Here is an 18,461-nt window from a genome sequence, read left to right on the forward strand (position 1 = left end):
ACCATCATCACCATCATCTCTTTCATTATCTCTTTCATCATCACCTAAATCTTCATCTTAATCACGACTATCATTATATTCATCACCATCATCCTCATATTCAATGACATGATCATGATCATATTTATTATCTTCATCATCATCACCATCATCACCACCATCTCCTTCATCATCAACGCAATCATCATCTTAATCTTGACGATTATTATCTTCATCAATATCATCCTAATTTACATTAATATGATCGTGATCATGATCGTTATTATCATCTTCATAGTCATCATCAACATCGATCATCATCATCATCATCCTTTTCTTATTTTCTTCTTCTTCTTCTTCTTTTCCCTTTCATCATCATTCCCATCACCCCTTTCATTATCACCACATCATAATCATCAGCGTTGTCATAGTCATGGTCATGATCATAACTTTAATCATCATCCTCATTGTCATTGTCATGAATGGCCACCATCGTCAACATCCCATCGTCATCGTCTTAATCGTTAACATCATGGTCATCTTCAACATTGTCATTGTTATCATCATCATCACCACCACTATCATCAACATCATCAAAATCATCATCATCTGGCATTCTCTCATTGTGACTTGTCTGAATACAATGGCAATCATTTCAGTTGCCAAAACATTCGATTTTTTAATGATATTTTATTTTCTCAACATTTTGCATTTTAATCCGTTCATTCCCATATGGCTCTTGTTTTTAACATTCCCATCAAAGCCCACGTTAACGATTATGCCAAACCAACCACTTTCAAGATTTACGAATTTCTGAAATACCCCCCCAAACAACAAATAGACAAAATATTCCGCCCCATCCCCCCCCCAAGCACCGTGGTCGTTGTGGTAGTCATAGTCGCAATCACGGTCGTCCCTTACTAAGCATACTCGGCAACGAGCTGCTTGCCGAGTGTCTTCATACCGGCGAAGATCTCCTCACCGGTGGGCTGGATCTGGTAGGCGGGGAGCGAGAACCCGAAAGTGCCCTCATCCCTCAGCTCCACCACGTAGGTGTACTTCACACCCAGGGAGCCGTATCCAAAGTCTTCGCTTGCACCTGTTGCGGGGTCTGAGATATAGATATTGATATTAGAGATAAAGTACGGGTGACATGGCGAATTGGAAATATCACTCGACTGTGGATAACATGATTCGCGATTCGAGTCCCAGCCCGGTACTAATATCCTCCGGCAAGATATTAATCTAGATTTGCCACTCTCCATCCATGTTTAGAACTAGTAAATGGGTATCTGGTAGGAATATATTCCTTGAATACCTCTTTTCTTTTTTGAGCCTTAAGCTGATGATGATAACGAAAATGGTCTGTAGATTTATATTGTACAATTATTGTTTTCATGATATCATGCTACGAATATAAAGGAACATATTTTTAATCATCACACTTGATGATGATCATTTATTTGCCTCGAAGTTCTCATAATTTTGCACTTTTTCAAGCAATTATAATTATAATTCTGATGATGATGATGATGATGATCATGATAGCTGTTGATAATGATTCAATGTATCGATGTGTTGCTATATAAGAATCCAATATTATTATTATTATTATTATTAAAAACATTCAAGTTACAGGCTCCTGCAATCACTGTTTACTCATTTGCTAAAGTGACAATTTTTTTCTTCTTCAAGAAATGTCATCAAGAATCGGAATAATCAGATGACAGAGATTAATTGATGAGTTCAGACGAAATGACACTTACAGAATTGTAGAAACTTTGATTTTGTTTTTATGGAAACGATGTACTTACACATATCAGGTCCTGATTCGCCAACGAAATAGTCTTTGCCATGGATCGAGGTGATTGAATTCTCGACTGCGGTGGCTAGAGCTTTCTGAAATAAATGAACAAACCCCCTGTAATGATACTGAAACTGAAGCCCCTTGTATATCAGACGTGTTACTTCTGACGGAAATTACATCATATCTTAAGGCAATTAATTATATGCTCAAATGGAAGTTTGCTGAGGAAAATTAGTATTTTGGAGAAAATTACTTTAATTCTGTGTATCTCCTATTCCATGTATATTCTCTTTATTTCTAACTTATGGGATTCTATCTTACTTGACATTTTGTATTTTTACGGAAACAGCATAATCAATAAGTTTCTGCAATCCCTTTGGAAAGGTTGATTATTATAATACATGTAGTATACAAGAATTGATGTATAAAGTGAGGATTCAGAATCATCAAATTGATAAGAAATTTGAAAATCGTGATGAAAAGCACATGGCATGAACAAAGAAATGGGTATATGGCCCTCATGCCATAACTTTTCATTACTTTTCTTGCCACCATGTAGGGCATTTGAAGAGCCATCCTTTAAGGGTACATACCATCACTTCCTTTCAATCAAACTCTTAGAAAAGGAACGAGAAAGCCGGACCTCTTGAAGTCATACCTGATCGTCTCTATCTGGTTGTGCAAGGGTTCTCCTGGTGTAACCCCATGGGTAGAGCCAGTACTGGCCATAGGCGTGGAAATCAATGAAGAGTTTGAGGTTTGAACCAAAGCCTTGCAGGAAAGCCTTGGAGCCGCTGTTCTCGGGTTCACTCAGCGGCTCTGTGCCCTGATAATCCTGGGTACACCTCTGTTTGCTGGCACCTATAGAAGGTAAAGTGGAAGCAATATTCTATGATAACATATGATAAATAAATAAATATCTCTCCCTCTTTCTTTCATCTAGTTCATTTCTTTATTCCGTTTTATTTAAACAGGGTAGCCCCGTCAGTAATCACAGTACTGTTTTCCAGGGGGCCCTGTAAACAAATGCAATACATATGAAGATACAAACTACTTGAAAAGTATAAACATCATCGAAAACATCAATACATTGTAACATATAACAGAAAATAAGTAAAGAATAAGAGTGAATAATGAAACAAAACCGTAGTAAGAATGATAAATTTCAAAATCGATAGGGAGAGAGAGAGGGAGTGAGGGAGGGAAGGAGGAAGGGAGGGAGGGAGAAAGAGAGAGAGAGAGAGAGAGAGAGAGAGATAGAGAACAGAGGGTAATAAGAGAGGGAAGAAGAGGATGGATAGAATGGTGGGAACAATGAACATAGTTTATCGATCACAAAGGCAATTATATCTCCATTGAATTATGAATTATTTTTTATGACTCATAATCTCTGTTCTATTTTTGTTTTTCTTAAATAAGTATCTAATTTTTCCACCGTTAAGTGCGGAGTACCACACGGCTCCATCTTAGGTCCCTTACTGTTTTATTATATATGAAAGATATGGTTATTGCATCATCTGCGAACAAAACTTATATAATTTTCACTCAATATATAATTAACTAAACTATCATCTTTGTTCAAATCCCACAAACTCTCTCAAAATATTAATGAAACAATTACATTTACTTTAAAAACATTAACTCTAAAAACGTACTTCATATTAAAAATTTATATAGCTGACATGCCCATAATTGAAAAAAAAAGTAACAACATTCTTTAGGTATAATAATTTATTCAATTTTAACTTGGAAAAGTTATGTTAATAACATTTGTAGTCTCGAAAGACAAACGCATTCTATACAAATTGAAGTATTTTCTTTCACAAAAGTCAGTATTTGTGCTTTACAAATACAATTCATTCATTTTGTCATAATTATATTTGATTGTAACATAACATGGGGTAATAGTAAAATGTCAATATATCGTCTCCCAAAGAAACACTCTGTATTTGGACACATTCACATTAGTATAGCCCAATGGCATACTGATCCAATATTTTATGAACTAAAAACGTTAAAAGTTGCTGATATTCACATGTTCAAACTGCAATCTTCATGTAAACATTTTGGATTAATACTAGTCCATTAATATTTCGAAATATTGTTGCGTACAATATTGATATATATATTTATATCCTACACGACACTCATCCGACCTCCATTTAACCAACCCGCAAATAATTATGGCCTATACACCGATAAGACACCATCATGGTACGGATATTTGGAATGCTTTACCTGACAATATTAAACACTCTACATTTCTTTATTCATTCAAAGCCTCCATAAATAATATTTATTATCCAAATATTCATAAACATGTTATGGGTCTTAATTAAATTGTTTGTTTTTATAACTTATTTTAAGAAGACCAGTTCATGAAAAACCGAATCGGAAACCTATTTTCATTTGCACAAACCAGACGCACACACTTGCTATTTTCTTTTTCTTTTCTTTTTTTCTTCCAACTTTTTATTAAAAAACAATTTTTAAGTTTAAAGGTAATACAAAGTTTTGGTATGGGGTCATGAATTTGGTTCAAATTAACATATTGGAAGCATATGCGATCCTATAATATTCAGTGATCGTTGTCGCGGTTGAAATCGAGTCTAAAGTTATGAAACTGCAAATAATACACTCTTGTTGTTGTATAGCTCCCTCTCAAGGTCAAGATATAAATTAAGCTATAAAACAATGTTTCTTGACTAAAATCGACCAATTTGCTATTCTCGTTTGGAAGTAATATATCATATCTACATATTCTGAGATTTTCATGGTCGCAGCTACCCTTGTACGGCCGTATTTGAAATTTATCAAAATTTACCGGGAGCACCGGTAAATGTTTATATTCAATTTTTCTCGAAAGCTGAAGTGTTTTAGAGGCTAATTTTTCTAGTGCTTATAATACATCCACAGGGGCATCCAAATATATCCAAATTGTAAAGAATGACTATCCACCCAATTTTCAACATTTCCCAAAACTTTGTAATACCCTTAAGTTTTAAGATCATTGGTTGGTGTAAATGATAAAATTACAATCTACATTCTTTTCAATATCTGGACAGGAAACGCAAAAAGACGAAAGCAGTAGCAATGATTTAATTTCCGAAAAATTTCTTCCTCAGTTTTCAGGTTTTTTTTTGCCACATATAACTTTTTTCCAAAGATTAACTTCAGTAACATACCTAACAACTTTAATGAAATCTCTGCATCCAAAGGAGAATAGGGTTTAAAGCACAGTATTTGATTTAAGATTTTTTTCCGCGGGTAATTCTAGGAGACTGAACAGAACAGAGACGTGAAATGCGAAGAGAATGACACGACGAGAGAGAGAAAGTCTGGGGGAACAGAATGCAAAGAAAATTAAGGTGAATTCACGAGTGCAATGGAGGCTAAAACAAGAAATTGTAATGCTTGATAACAAAATTACAGGAAAGAGAAGCGAACGAAATAATGAAAAGGTAAGTGGAACATTCAGTATTATATAGTGTACTGAGAAGATGACCGATTAATGGCTCCAGTAAGTTGTTAGATAAATAAATGTTCCTACAATCCTCCTACCTCCCCACTCGAAGTCATAGTTGCGGTTCAGATCGACTCCAGCGCAGCCTCCTACGTTGGGGTTGCGATTCTTGCGCCACATACGATCGTCCTGTCAACGAAAAAAACAAAAACAATACAGTATAATTTTTTTTTTCTTCTCAAAGGCAGAAAGCCCTAACCGAAAGCGTACCTTTCAACCTTCAATTCGTTTGTATCATGATTTATATTATGCGTAGGCTTTTTAAAAATTAATTTTTGCACCGCTAGTTACAAAGAAGCAAACTTTAACACACATCTTTCAACAATCTTTGATGACAAAAGTAAACGGAACTGGTAGATTAAATTTCTGAATAAGTAATTATCTTATGTCTGTTCAGCCCGGGCCGTTATTTCAACTACGCTATTCAAGTAAATGAGGAATTTGCAAAAGCGCAGGTAATAATACAAAGCAATATATTGCTATTCATTTTGCGTTATAAAATTCCAAGCTTTTTGTACGTTTTCACTCTCACATTGCGCATTGACGACTGCGCCTATCGGTAAAGCAGTCCTAAGTCAGCAAATGACGCAACGGGTGCCATGGCGGTAACGCAATCCTAAGTCAGCAAATGACGCAACGGGTGCCATGGAATATCTTCACGCCAAAATCGTGCACACACTGTAAAAAAATAATAGTCGAAATAACTCAATAAAATTGAGGAAAAGAATTGCCTTATTTTTATTAAGTAAATATTACCTACGGCATCTTAAGTAGAATTTACTTATTTTGCTGAATACATTTTTACTCAGTTAAATCGAGTTACATTAACGTAAATAATTTAAGTATTGTAATCATTTTAGATAATTAAAAAAAAAGCTATGATAGGATTACATATTGCACGATTTGGTACCCATCTAATCCAACAAGTAACATCCACTAATCATTCACTATTTAAGATTAATCACTAATCACTAACACTACTTCTATTTAAGATTTAACCGTATATATATATATATATATATATACATATATATATCTATATATATATCTACCACCATCACAAACTATTACATACGCTTCAATTCGACACATATTTAAAGGCTCCAAATTTTATATATACTTGATCGTAGCATCTTAAAAGGAAAATTGGTTGACAATTTCCTGAAATATCAAGTTTTGATTTGTTTTGAACTGGGTAACAATTAAAAATTGTCTTGTCTTTGCTTAGCCATGTTAAATGAATTAGTAAATGTTTTAAAGTCGTTAAATTTTCATTCAACCACAAAAAAGAATTGTTTTATTTAAAAAAGAGTTTAATTTGGTCTTAATGAATATTCATAAATTATGTAAATATTTTCTATTACGCACTGCATCGGTCCTTACTTTAAAAAGATAAGAATAATCAACATAAATTGTTTGAGTAATACGTATAATTTCTGATTTTGAGTTAAAATTACTAAATTAATACAAGCTGAAATTACTTAAAGTTCTTATGTATTTGATTTTACTTAAATATTCCACGTATGTTCTACTAAATTGAAAGTTTGAGTTAGCAAGACTTAAATTTAGTGCGTAAGTGGCAAAACTAATGTTTTCAAGTAAATTTTACATGGAAAAAATACGTAAAAATTACCAATGAACAAATTCTTTTTTTACAGTGCACTTTAATTGTTATACAGATGAAATGATTTAAATACATGTTGAATGGTGTTGGTGAAAGCCTTCATTCAAGTTGCTTATTTAGGAAATATTCAATCTAACAATTTCATTTGTTTAATCAATTTGTGTGTGTGTGTGTGTGTGTCTCTCTCTCTCTCTCTCTCTCTCTCTCCCTCTCTCTCTCTCCCCCCCTCTCTCTCTCTCTCCCTCCCCACTCTCTTTTTTCTCTGTATCTGTCTCTGTCTTTCTCTCTCTTCATACTCACGGTGTGGCTGAACTTGTATCCATCGATGTTGTAGACGGGTACAATGATCCACACAAAGTTATCCAACATGCTCGTCACCGTATCATCACTGCCGTAGTTATCTATGTACTGTAATAGGAGGAGAAAGATGGGAAGATGAGAGATAAAGATGGGAGAGGTAGAAAGAGGAAGGGAGAGAGAGAGAGAGAGAGAGATATAAAGATGTATAAAGAAAGAAAAAGGGCGGAAAAGGGAAAGATTAACAAGAACGTGAGAAAGAAAACAGACGTAAAATCTAAAAAAAACTACAATATAATGAAAGGGAAAGATACATGATTTTTTTGTTAAAATTTATGTACGTCCTTTATAATCTACGAGGGACAAAATGTTCAGAAATATCACAGTAAAAAGAACAGTTTAATACAGTAACAGAAAATTAAATGAAATATTTTAAAGTTTCATTTTGGTCATTGTGCATGCAAAACAAATATAAACTGATGGAACCCATCGTGCGCCAAGCTTATTGGGTAAATTAAACAATTAACGGTCAATGTGAGTGACATTTGGTTAATATTTAACTATAACAGAAAAAATAGAGTAATAATTCTGTCCACATTTTAACAACATTTTAACATCTCCCAGGATATGGAGGGGGGGGGGGAGAAAACGCATTCGTACACTCCTTACAATACATTAATTAATTCCATTTTTTTTGGATGAAGAGGTGGGGTGGAATAATCTCCAATACTCGACTAAAGCAATACTTCAACTGAAAAAAGCAAGACATATATATATATATATATATATATACGGCTACTGCATGGGATCACATACATTTTTGATGAGGTTGATGACTGTAGCTGGGCTGACCCATTCGCGGGCGTGGATGCCTCCCTGGATGTAAGCCACGTTCGTTGCAGATGGTGACTTCGCGATCTGTTCGGTGTGATAACAGACAGATGTTTATGTGTTATGAGGAAAGTGTTGTCGAAAACGAGGAGGCATCAGGATTTTTTATTTTAAGGGGAGACACACAATTTTTTAACGATTACAAAGTAAAGAGGGGTAAATATTTAGTTGTGCACTTAAGGTATGCCAATTGGGTTGCGAAAGGGGGCAGAGGCGGCGTTAAAGAGAGGAGAGGAGGGTTAATGTTTTATCATGATTTACCCTTCCTTCAAAGTGTTTTCTAAAGCTATATAACGGTTTCTACAAGTGGTTTTGAATATTCTGAAAGGAACCTTCATTCCTAAAAAAAAGTAACATTCAATAGGAGATAGTTGCGGATCCATTTTGTAAGGGGAAGGGGGAATAAAATTACGAATATTACTCTTTGGGGGGAGGGGGTTGTGTGCGTTATAGAAGATGCCAACTGGGCTTCAAGAGGGTGAAGGGGCACGGGACAGTCACGCCCCAGCCACTGGTAATGGGTCTCTTAACAAAACAAAAAAAAGGAGACCTCCTTCTAGATCGTGATGATGACGACGCAAAGTTTACCCTTAGTCCGTAAACGGCTTCTCCCTCGTAAGTGGTAGTGACCTGGATCATGCTGACACCAGGGTGAGAGGAGGCAAAGTCATTCATCCAAGCAAAGATCTGAAAAGATAAATATAACAAAAACAGATAAAGAAATTATGACAGGACGAGACAATATTGAGAAAATGACGAAGGAATAATGAACATCAAAGAAAGGGAGGGAGAAAAAGCGGAGTGAAAAGAAAAGTGAAAAATAGGGAATTGTTGATATAAAATTGTAAGACATAAAAATGAAGGAAAGAGAAAGGTACATAAAAAGGTAAATAATTAGAAAAGAAGAAACAGTCATGTATAATCAATGAAACGCGGGGAATTATGCAAAACAGTTTAAGGAGTGGTGGTGGTATTTATTGGCCCTGGTAATTTCATGAATGGGCGTGGAATAGGGTTTGTTATTTACACATTAGACTTTTAAAATATAGATAATTTATCAATGGGTGTGGCCGAATTTGGCGTCGCAGGGGTTACTATGTACAACATGGACCTTTATATCCGCTATGGAAATAGGACTTTCCAAATTATCCCTTGAAAAGTAGTTTCGTAAATGGGCGTGGCAGTAGTGAACATGGGAGAGTTAGCCATATCGCACTACATAATGGCATTTAAGATTTAACTTTCCTATGATTTCACCTTGTCTCCTCCCATTATTTTGATGGGTATGGGACGACCCTCAGCCCCGCCCCGTTACGTGATGGTTTTGTTGAATCTTTACCTCTTCGTAGGTGTGGTAATTGTTATAGTCGAAAGCAGCCGCATCAAAGTCGTTCTTAGAACTGACCATCTCGGCTGCCTCTCGGTCGATCACATCCTGGACGTTGGAGATCTACAAGAAACAAGTATAAGTTTAAAGCAAGCGGATAGATATAACATTCACTGATCATACAAGTCTAAAAATGTGTCCTCCTCTTGTCACTTCAGGTTAAATCTTGCGACTGACCTTTTTTTCTTATTATATCTTTTAGTGCTTGCTTAAAACGAAATTTGGCTAAGTTGTCGGCAAAAGGTTTCGACCCCTCCCCACCCCCCCCCCCTCATTTCAAAATGGTGATCGCTTTTAATTACCCAAGTCTCGATAAAGAGTCCAGGGCGGCTCGCGGAGCTAACGAAGCTCAACTGCTGGGCGGGGGAGACCATCACGTCGACGGGCCGTCCAACCTTCGACGGGCGCTTCCAGAAATCAAGCTGAAATGAGAAAGATAAGAGGGAAAAAGAGAATAGAAGAGTCAAAAGAAGAGGAGAAGAGAGAAGAAGGGAGAGGAGAGGGAAATAGAGGGGGAGGAGAAGAGAAGAGAGGGGAGGAGAGGAGAGGAGAGATAATAAGATTAGAGAAGTGAAGAGTTATAGAAGCCGAAAGAAGAGAAGAGAAGAGGAGAGAGGAGAAGCGAAGAGAGGAGAGGAGAGAAGAGAAGGGAAGGGAAGGGAAAAGAAGAGAAGAGAAGAGAAGAGAGACATAAATTGAAATTTTTACTCGAAATTATTATTTTTTAATAGTCTTAATCCGTTATTGAACAGGGGTTTTCAAACAATATCTTTGACAGTCCACATGTAAGTTTTATATTATACAAAATTACGTGTTTTTACACGTACCTTAATTTCAAGTGTTAACATGGTTAAGATAGTACAAAGTGGGAGTTATGGAATACGAGTCAGCTATGTTAGTGCAGTGGCGTATTTAGGTATTTCGTCGCCCCTTCCTATCATATCTACATAATTGCACAAGTGAGCGAGCAACCTCGAAAAAAAACTTTTATTGTGGTAAAATTTTTACTTGTCATCAAAACACACGCTGCCTGAATCTGAAGATTTTAGGAAACCCCGTTGCCAATTATCGTCCTGTTTTTCGACGCGGACATTGTTTTGAGACCCCTTCCCCTGCACCCTTTTGACCTAAGCCCTTTCAACTCCATGATCATTAATGTCAATGCGAAATTCACATAAATTAGACTTTTTAATGTTTATTTTTAAAGGTATTACAAAGTTTTGGTATGGGGTCATAAATTTGGTTCAAATTAACATATTGGAAGCATATGCGTTCCTACAATATCCATTGATCGTTGTCGCGGTTGAAATCGAGTCTAAAGTTATGAAATTATGAAAAATAAACTCTTTATGTTGTATAGCTCCCTCTCAAGGTCAAGATACTAATTTAGCTATGAAATAATATTTCTTGAGTAAAAACGACCGATTAGCTATTTCCGTTTGGAAATTATATATCACAACTACATATGAGATTTTCATGGTCGCAGCTACCATAGGCGCTATTTGAAATTTATCAAAATTTACCGGGAGCACAAATTTTTATATTCAATTTTTCTCGAAAACAGAAGTGTTTTAGGGGCTAATCTTTTTAGTGCTTTTAATACATCCACAGGGGCATCCAAATATATCAAAATTGTAAAGATTCACTATCCACCCAATTTTCAAAATTTCCCAAAACTTTGTATTACCTTTAAGGCATTGGAAAAATATTTCTTCACCGTAAGTTATAATGTATAATCTTAAATTATGACAAATGCACAAATACAACTGAAATTAAAAAATCCGTTCTTTTAATGTTCAAATTTTAGGATTGGTAGGCAAAAAAAAAAAGTGACCTTTTCTTTTTTCTCTTTATTTCTTGCAATAAATATGTTGTAAGACTTTTGAAAAGTAAACTTAAGGCAATTTGATTAGCCTTGTCTATCACTATTGATGAAATGTGTGAACATAACAATGATGTCTTACGTATAATCCCAACAAAATTTCTATGGATATATACAGTAATGTATCAAAATTACCCTCGAGTGGATTTTCGAATGTCTCAGTTCACGATCGTATTATCACGGTTGTCTTTGTTAAAAAGGAATCACTTGAACCAATGAATAATGGAGCTCTGCATCCCGATTGTTTGTTTTCCCTTCTGATAATGCAGTACATAATAATGATGGAGTACAGTGATTAAAACATTATGTGATTACTTCTTGTGGCATTTGATAAATGTTGACCTGCACGTTGCTGTGCCGGCATTCTTACCATTGCCCACCTGTCAGCTACTTCTTCCATCCATGCTAACTCCTCCTGAGTACGGGGAGTCACACGGTACACTTTGTAGCTGTACATGTAGAAGAAGAAGAGGGAATTACTTTTTCAGCATCCAGTTTAAAGTTGCCATTTTTTGTGTAATCTCAAGCCCGAAGCGAATGCTTGAACCACGATGATGGTGACGATGGTGACGATGGTGGTAATGATGGCGGGGATGACGGTGCTGATGATGGTAATGGTGGTGGTGATGGTGGTGGTGGTTATAATGATGGTGTTGGTGTTAGTGATGATGATGGTGAACTAATATTTATACTAGTAATGGTGGTGATGATGGTGATGGTAGTAATGGTGATGATGATGAAGATGGTGACGACGATAACAGTAATGATAATGATGATTACGTGATGGAGTTAAAGGTAATGATGATGATGGTGGTGGTAGAGATGGTGGTTATGGTGGCGATGTGATGGTGGTGGTGTTGGTGGTGTTCTAGTTAGTGGTGATGATGGTGAAATAATATTTATACGTGTAATGGTGATGGTGGTGGTGGTGGACTTTATGGTGGGGTGGTGGTGATGACGAGGATATTAACTAAACAGTGATTATTATGATGAATGGGTGGTGTATATAGAGGTGATGATGGTGGTAGTGATGATGGCGATGATTGTCGTACTGAGGATGGTGGTGGTGGTTGTAATGATGGCGTTGGTGTTAGTGGTGATGATGATGATGATGATAGTGGTAATGATAGTGGTGTTGATGGTGAGTTTTGATGAATAAAAAAGAGCTTTGCAACATAGTATTGAAAAAGAACACCCTTAACAATGTTTCAAACCTATTGCAACGATATCAAAGGTGTTATTAAAAAATGAGCCAAAGTACAGAGAGTATAAACGACATTTCGTAATATGTACAGTCACAAACAATTATTTTGTGTCTGGATTATCTGTCAATACTACGTTGTACTTATTTATCCTGAAGGAAAATAATCTGCCCTCGTTGACCAAGGGGCTCCTCAAAAAGCTGTCTTTCAAAAAGAAAGTGATTCCTAGTTTTGTTCTAAGCAAACGATCCCTTTCTGAAGAAGTTGAAGGAGAATAATGTGAAGATGGCTCGCATGCCACCTAATCTAACCCAAATAAACGTTCATGATGTGGGACCTTGTAGAACACACAAACTGGCGCAGAATGTGTCAATTTCAGAGCCCTTCTTAAAAATCGTTTCCGAGGAGTGAAACATGATTCAATCAACTAAGGCAATATTGATCAATTCTACACTGAATAGTCATTAGAAATTTTCAATATTATATATAATGCTTCACTGTTCATTGGTGTACTCACTTTTCTTATTTTTGTAGCCACTATTTCGTGCCATTTCACAGAATGTTATCACCGCTTCAAGACTTGTTTTGATAAAACGTTGTACAAAGGGTGGTCGTCTCGACAAATCCACATGGTTTTTTATGGCCACCCAATTCCAATAATCTTATGTTGTTATCTGATGTATTACTTTATAGTTTTATAATTTTACTTTATTTTGTATTATTGATCGACTTATTCTGTCATGATTGTATTCTGTTTTGTATATTTTATTGGAATTGAATAAACTGAACTTGAACTGAACTTGAACTTGAACATCGGAATATCAACTTTAATTCAATGGTTTACTCACTTTTGCTGGATGCTGCAAAAGAAAATGGCGCACCGTATATCATTGCAAAGGTACATTATCATGCCTCTACACACAATACGTCAATACCTGCGGTAATCAAGCCCGTGGATGAACTAACAATATTTAAAGCAACGCTTGCGCTGTTAATGTTACGTTCCAATTTAGTACTGTATCAATCCCATGAAAATGGCGCATCAAAGATTGCGCTAATCTCTGACGCAGTCTTACGTCAGGCAAATAACGCCTTGTGTGCAACGGGCATAGGCCTTACCTGTCATAACGGACTTTGCGGCTGACCGGTAAAGCTGAGCAGACGGTCAAAATGACCGCCAAGAGACCAAGAGTGACCCTCATTCTGATCAACGTTGTGTCGAAAAATAACCAGTATCAGAAGTGGTCTCGATCATTTATAGATACACGCTGTTAATTATGACGTCACCCTCGCTGACCAATAGTGACAGCTTTGTTTTTATCTATAGATTATGACCATCTGCTGAAAGGATAGATTAATTAATTTAAAATAGATTTCTATATGCCAAGTGACGCATCGAACTTTTCGGCCAAAATCAACATGTACAGTGCGAATTTAAAAAAGTGTACCCAACTTCGATAGCTTCTAATTAAAAAAGTATAACCTTAATGACCTAGAATCATATTTTAAGTTAAAGGGTAACTAATACTCTGTCTAATGATACTATATTTATAATTGTGCTGCCACGGATGACTTTTCAAAAAGTATTGTCAAAATCCTCTTGTTCCAATTCGTTTGGGCTGAAGCAATGAATGTCGGTCAAAAGCCATTATATGTGGGTTATCTCATTACATAAACAGTTGCTCCCTTTATTATTGATATTAACTATTAGGCGGTTGAAGATAAATGGTGTTAATAATAACTCAAGCTATTATTATGAGTATTATTATTATTTTTTTTTTACTGTTTTTGTATAAACGTTATAAACGATGTAAATATGTTCATGTTTATGCAGGGCCCCATGGAAGACCACTACTTGTAGGTGAATGGGCTACCCTGTCAAAAGATTAGAAATAAATAAATAAATAAAGCTCAAGGAAATCAAACAAAATTTATGATATTCTATTCGTTATGATGATAACAATCTTGAATTCATTCGCATCCCTTGTTTAAGGTAACCCTTCTCATTGAGTGATACTAAATGTATAACATTTATTTGGGACGTTATCTTCTTTATGACAGTCTACTGTCAATGTCTTTCATATTTCATATCATTATATGTGTTATTTTCTTCAATTGGGTTTAGTAACCTTGTTTTCATTCGCTATTCGATATAAACACTTTATGTATGCTCCTTACGCGTGTGAAATGGCACAACGGACAAGACAGTGTCCGAAGCAGGGGCGGCGATTTCTTTTCATGACCGGGGGTGGGGGGCGGACGAAATGTGAGGGACGAGGGAGCAGTGGCGTAATGAGCAAAAACGTTTTGGGCAGAAAAAAATCCACATCACCACCACTCTTACATGTAACGCATGCACTGGGAACGTTTTTCAAAGTAGGGGGGGGGGGGGGGAGGGGGCTAAAGTATTTAAGATCAGGTAGAGCAAAGCAAAGCAGATTGGAGCGTAAATTGGCGTGGGGTCCAGGGGCAAAGCCCCGGCGGGTGTCAAAGCTCAGGGGTGTTAGGCATTTATTAAGGTCAGATGAGCATATTTTGATACCTTATTTGTAACAATGGCATGCAGGTCACTCATTGGAGTGGGGTACAGGGGGCAGAGCCCCCAGAAGCTCAGGGGTTTTAGGCATTCAATTACGTTCAGATGAGCATCTAGGGGCCACCTTAGGGCCCTTGATGGGGTCCAGGGGGCAGAGCTCCGGAAGCTCAGGGGAAAATCATGCCATTTTAGCAACATTTGTAAATCACTGGCATCATATTGGAAATAAACCACATTTGAATTTCATTCGGGGGGAACTGCCCCCAAAGCCCCCCCCCAAAAAAAAAAAATAAAAAAAAATCAGTACGCAAGTGCGAGGGAGCAATAGTGAATGAAAGGGGTGAAGGTAACGGAAGTGACTACCCCCTCAAGGTTTTGTTGTATTACAAAATTACAGTCCATATAGCAAAACTACAGTATAAAAACAAGCAATATACTTTTTTCACACTTCAATTTTCTTGGCATACATTACATCGCATAGGATATTATGCGAGGTAGCGTAGCTACCGAGTGAGAAGATGTCTGCATTTGTATTTGTTTAAACGCTGCACTCTTGGGCCCTCCAGAGCCTAAAAGTGTGTTGCAGTCTTTAGTCAGTATTCGAAATCCTTATTTTTTGAGGGGGGACGATCCTCCTAAAAAAAATTGAGGGGGGGGGGGGACGTGTCCCCCCGTCTCCCCCCGGATCGCCGCCCCTGGTCCGGAGGGAACTTAGATATCATGAAACAAGAAGTTAGTTTGACCAAACTTTGTAAAGACCCTAGTGCTCGGTCAACCGTGGCAGAAATATTATGAAAAGGTCATTGGACAGAAAACAAGTTACTTTTCAAGATTGAATTTAACTCATATTGGTTATCACTTTTTAATTAGGAGCTACCAAAGTTGGGTACACTTTTTGTATACGTACTAAATGGCACAACAGTATCAAAAATTATATTACTGTCACAACCACAATTAAGGTTTGCGTCACCTTTGAAACATGCGAACAGAGCAGTATCACATACTATCACATAGCATGATTTCTATACGCCGGGCAATACGATATGACATTTAGAGTTAATTCTTCGAAAGTCCTTGCGATTGTGTTTTGTTTGAATGTCATAACTGAGGTATATACTACTACGGTGGAAGGGGGCTGGTGTTACAGTTCTTCTTCTTTTGTCAATACATACCACAGATTTATACAATAATTTGGCTATAGGTTTCTCTAGAGCTCGATCGCTCCGCTCCCTCGCACAATACAACAACATGTAAAGCCCCTCATTGCAGGTCTTGTTATTCTTTGTGTATCATCTTTACAAAGACACAGGCTTGATAATGTGAAAAAACGAGTTTCAATTGGCCCTATATACCAAAGTGTCTAAATTAACGATTTGAAGCTGCCTTACACCATTGAGAGAATGAAGAAAGGGACGGTCATCGAAAGTGATGAAACTACGTAATACACATTTTCTTGCTTGTATTTCACCCATGTTTGTACTACCAGGAGATTGCTAGCAATAGCTAATAAATCGAAATGTTCTTGATATATATATATATATATATATATATATATATATATAATATGATGAATTCTAGTAAAGTATAACATTGTGGATCATACGGTCAGGCTTCTTTTGACAATGGTTCTGGTACCATCCAAACATATGCTTCAATGAATATTTATCATAAAGCTAAAAATAATAAGCTGTTATAGGAGGTTGTGTCTTACAATCTGTGTCTGTAAATTGAATATAATATACAAATAAGCAATTTAACTTTTGAGAAATCTTTAGAATAACTTGAAGTCTTATTGAAATTTGAAGTTTAGTTAGATGAAATTGTACTTCACTGGCCCCTACTGTACACATATTTCTGTTATTCCCCAGTATTTCTTAGGGAAATCGCCAACCATGCAATGTTGTGTTCCTGGGTCTCGACTCCACGCCCCTCCCCCCCGAGAAAAAATTGCAACAGAAGCACATTGCAACACAAATCATCCCCCAATTTCTTCTAGAACTGAGCCTTCGGGCATGTTCAGCACCCCGCCTCCCCCATATAAAAAAGTACTCTGTGGTCCCTATACTAATGCTACTACTACTACTACTACTACTACTACTACTACTACTACTACTACTACTACTATTACTACTACTACTACTACTACTGCTGCTGCTGCTGATGCTACTTCTGCTACTACTACTTCTATAATGATACCATGCAATAAGTTACATCGATTAAGGAAATATATAATAGAGTACGTCATGACAAATAATTTCTTTATGACTTAGTGGACAGTTCATACCCCCAATACAGTTTTACCTAATATTACAGCTGGAAAAATTACCACAAGAGCAATCAGATTACAGAAGATAAAATTAATCTAGATAAAAAAAAGTATTCAGATAAACAGATGTGACTGTCACAGCGTCTCTCTAAAAAGGATAAACTTAGGGAGGGAGGAATATTTACCAAAGATAATGATTGACCTTAAAACTTTGTTTATCATTATCATTATCATTGTCGTGGTCGAGTGGTTTAAGGCGCTTGAATGGAGATGCGAAGGTCGAGGGTTCGAATCCCGACACGGCACTAATATCCTTTGGCAAGATATTAACCTGCACTTGCTACTCTCCACCCAGGTGTCAAATGGGTACCCGGTAGGATGCGGCCGTCTCTGTTCGTCAAACAGCTTGTGAGCGTCAAGTAACCCCAGCTGGAATGCTCCCCAGGGAGTGGAGATTGTGCACACAGTGTGTGCGGGCAAGCACTGAATTCAATGACCGGGGTAATAGTATATTTGTAAAGCGCTTAGAGACATTTGTATTAAGCGCTATATAAAAATTAAATATTATTATTATTATTATTAAGTCATTGTTGAATTAAAAAATTGCTCTCAGCCAATCTAATGCGACTGTTTTCTGCAGTAGCTAACATCACTTACTGTGACTTTATTTATTATTTTAAAAAAAGCATGAAACAGGGCCCAGGTATGACACCAAAAAAGCAATAATGTGATTTTAATCAGTATTTCCCTTAAGCTAGCGCTACCGACTTTTGTTCTGTTTTCAAACGATTTGTTGTACAGTATTGATAACTAAAAACCATAATCCATACCTAGCTGAAGTTTTAACACACATCTTTAAGGAATATGTGTATACACTTTAACTATTGTTTAGAATTATCAATGTTTTTACTTTCTGAGTGAACCAGACCAGAAAACTTGTATGCATCAGTAATGGTGATAATTCAGAAAACAGCAAAACTCAGTTTACAACACATTTGCCTTTCCACAACATTTTCTTACTTTTATAATATTAACAATTCTGCGTTTATACATCAACAACGTCTCTA

At 36.5% G+C, this 18,461-nt stretch overlaps 1 protein-coding gene across 1 annotated transcript; it reads right to left on the reverse strand.

Moving 5' to 3' along the window:
* Positions 1-833: 833 nt before the first annotated feature.
* On the reverse strand, positions 834-13,838 carry LOC115918579 (carboxypeptidase B-like). Its single transcript, XM_030983775.1, has 11 exons — positions 13,712-13,838; positions 11,761-11,839; positions 9,811-9,930; positions 9,461-9,571; positions 8,710-8,808; positions 8,047-8,148; positions 7,234-7,341; positions 5,348-5,438; positions 2,445-2,647; positions 1,794-1,878; positions 834-1,090 (listed from the first exon to the last, which is right to left on the reverse strand). The coding sequence occupies exons 1-11, from the start codon at positions 13,792-13,794 to the stop codon at positions 900-902; spliced, it is 1,272 nt and encodes a 423-aa protein (XP_030839635.1). The 5' UTR covers positions 13,795-13,838; the 3' UTR covers positions 834-899.
* Between the last annotated feature and the right edge of the window lie 4,623 nt (positions 13,839-18,461).

This window comes from Strongylocentrotus purpuratus, unplaced genomic scaffold (genome assembly GCF_000002235.5).
Source record: "Strongylocentrotus purpuratus isolate Spur 01 unplaced genomic scaffold, Spur_5.0 spur5_contig_831, whole genome shotgun sequence".
Classification (NCBI taxonomy): domain Eukaryota; kingdom Metazoa; phylum Echinodermata; class Echinoidea; order Camarodonta; family Strongylocentrotidae; genus Strongylocentrotus; species Strongylocentrotus purpuratus.

Bases quoted from the DNA above. Each gene is read 5' to 3' on its own strand.
- LOC115918579 (XM_030983775.1), bottom strand. From the start codon at position 13,794: ATGAGGGTCACTCTTGGTCTCTTGGCGGTCATTTTGACCGTCTGCTCA. The intron at 9,931-11,760 runs GTAAGAATGCCG...TTCTCATTTCAG, and splicing joins TAGCTGACAGGTGGGCAATG to CTTGATTTCTGGAAGCGCCC. The intron at 9,572-9,810 runs GTAATTAAAAGC...TGTTTCTTGTAG, and splicing joins GACTCTTTATCGAGACTTGG to ATCTCCAACGTCCAGGATGT.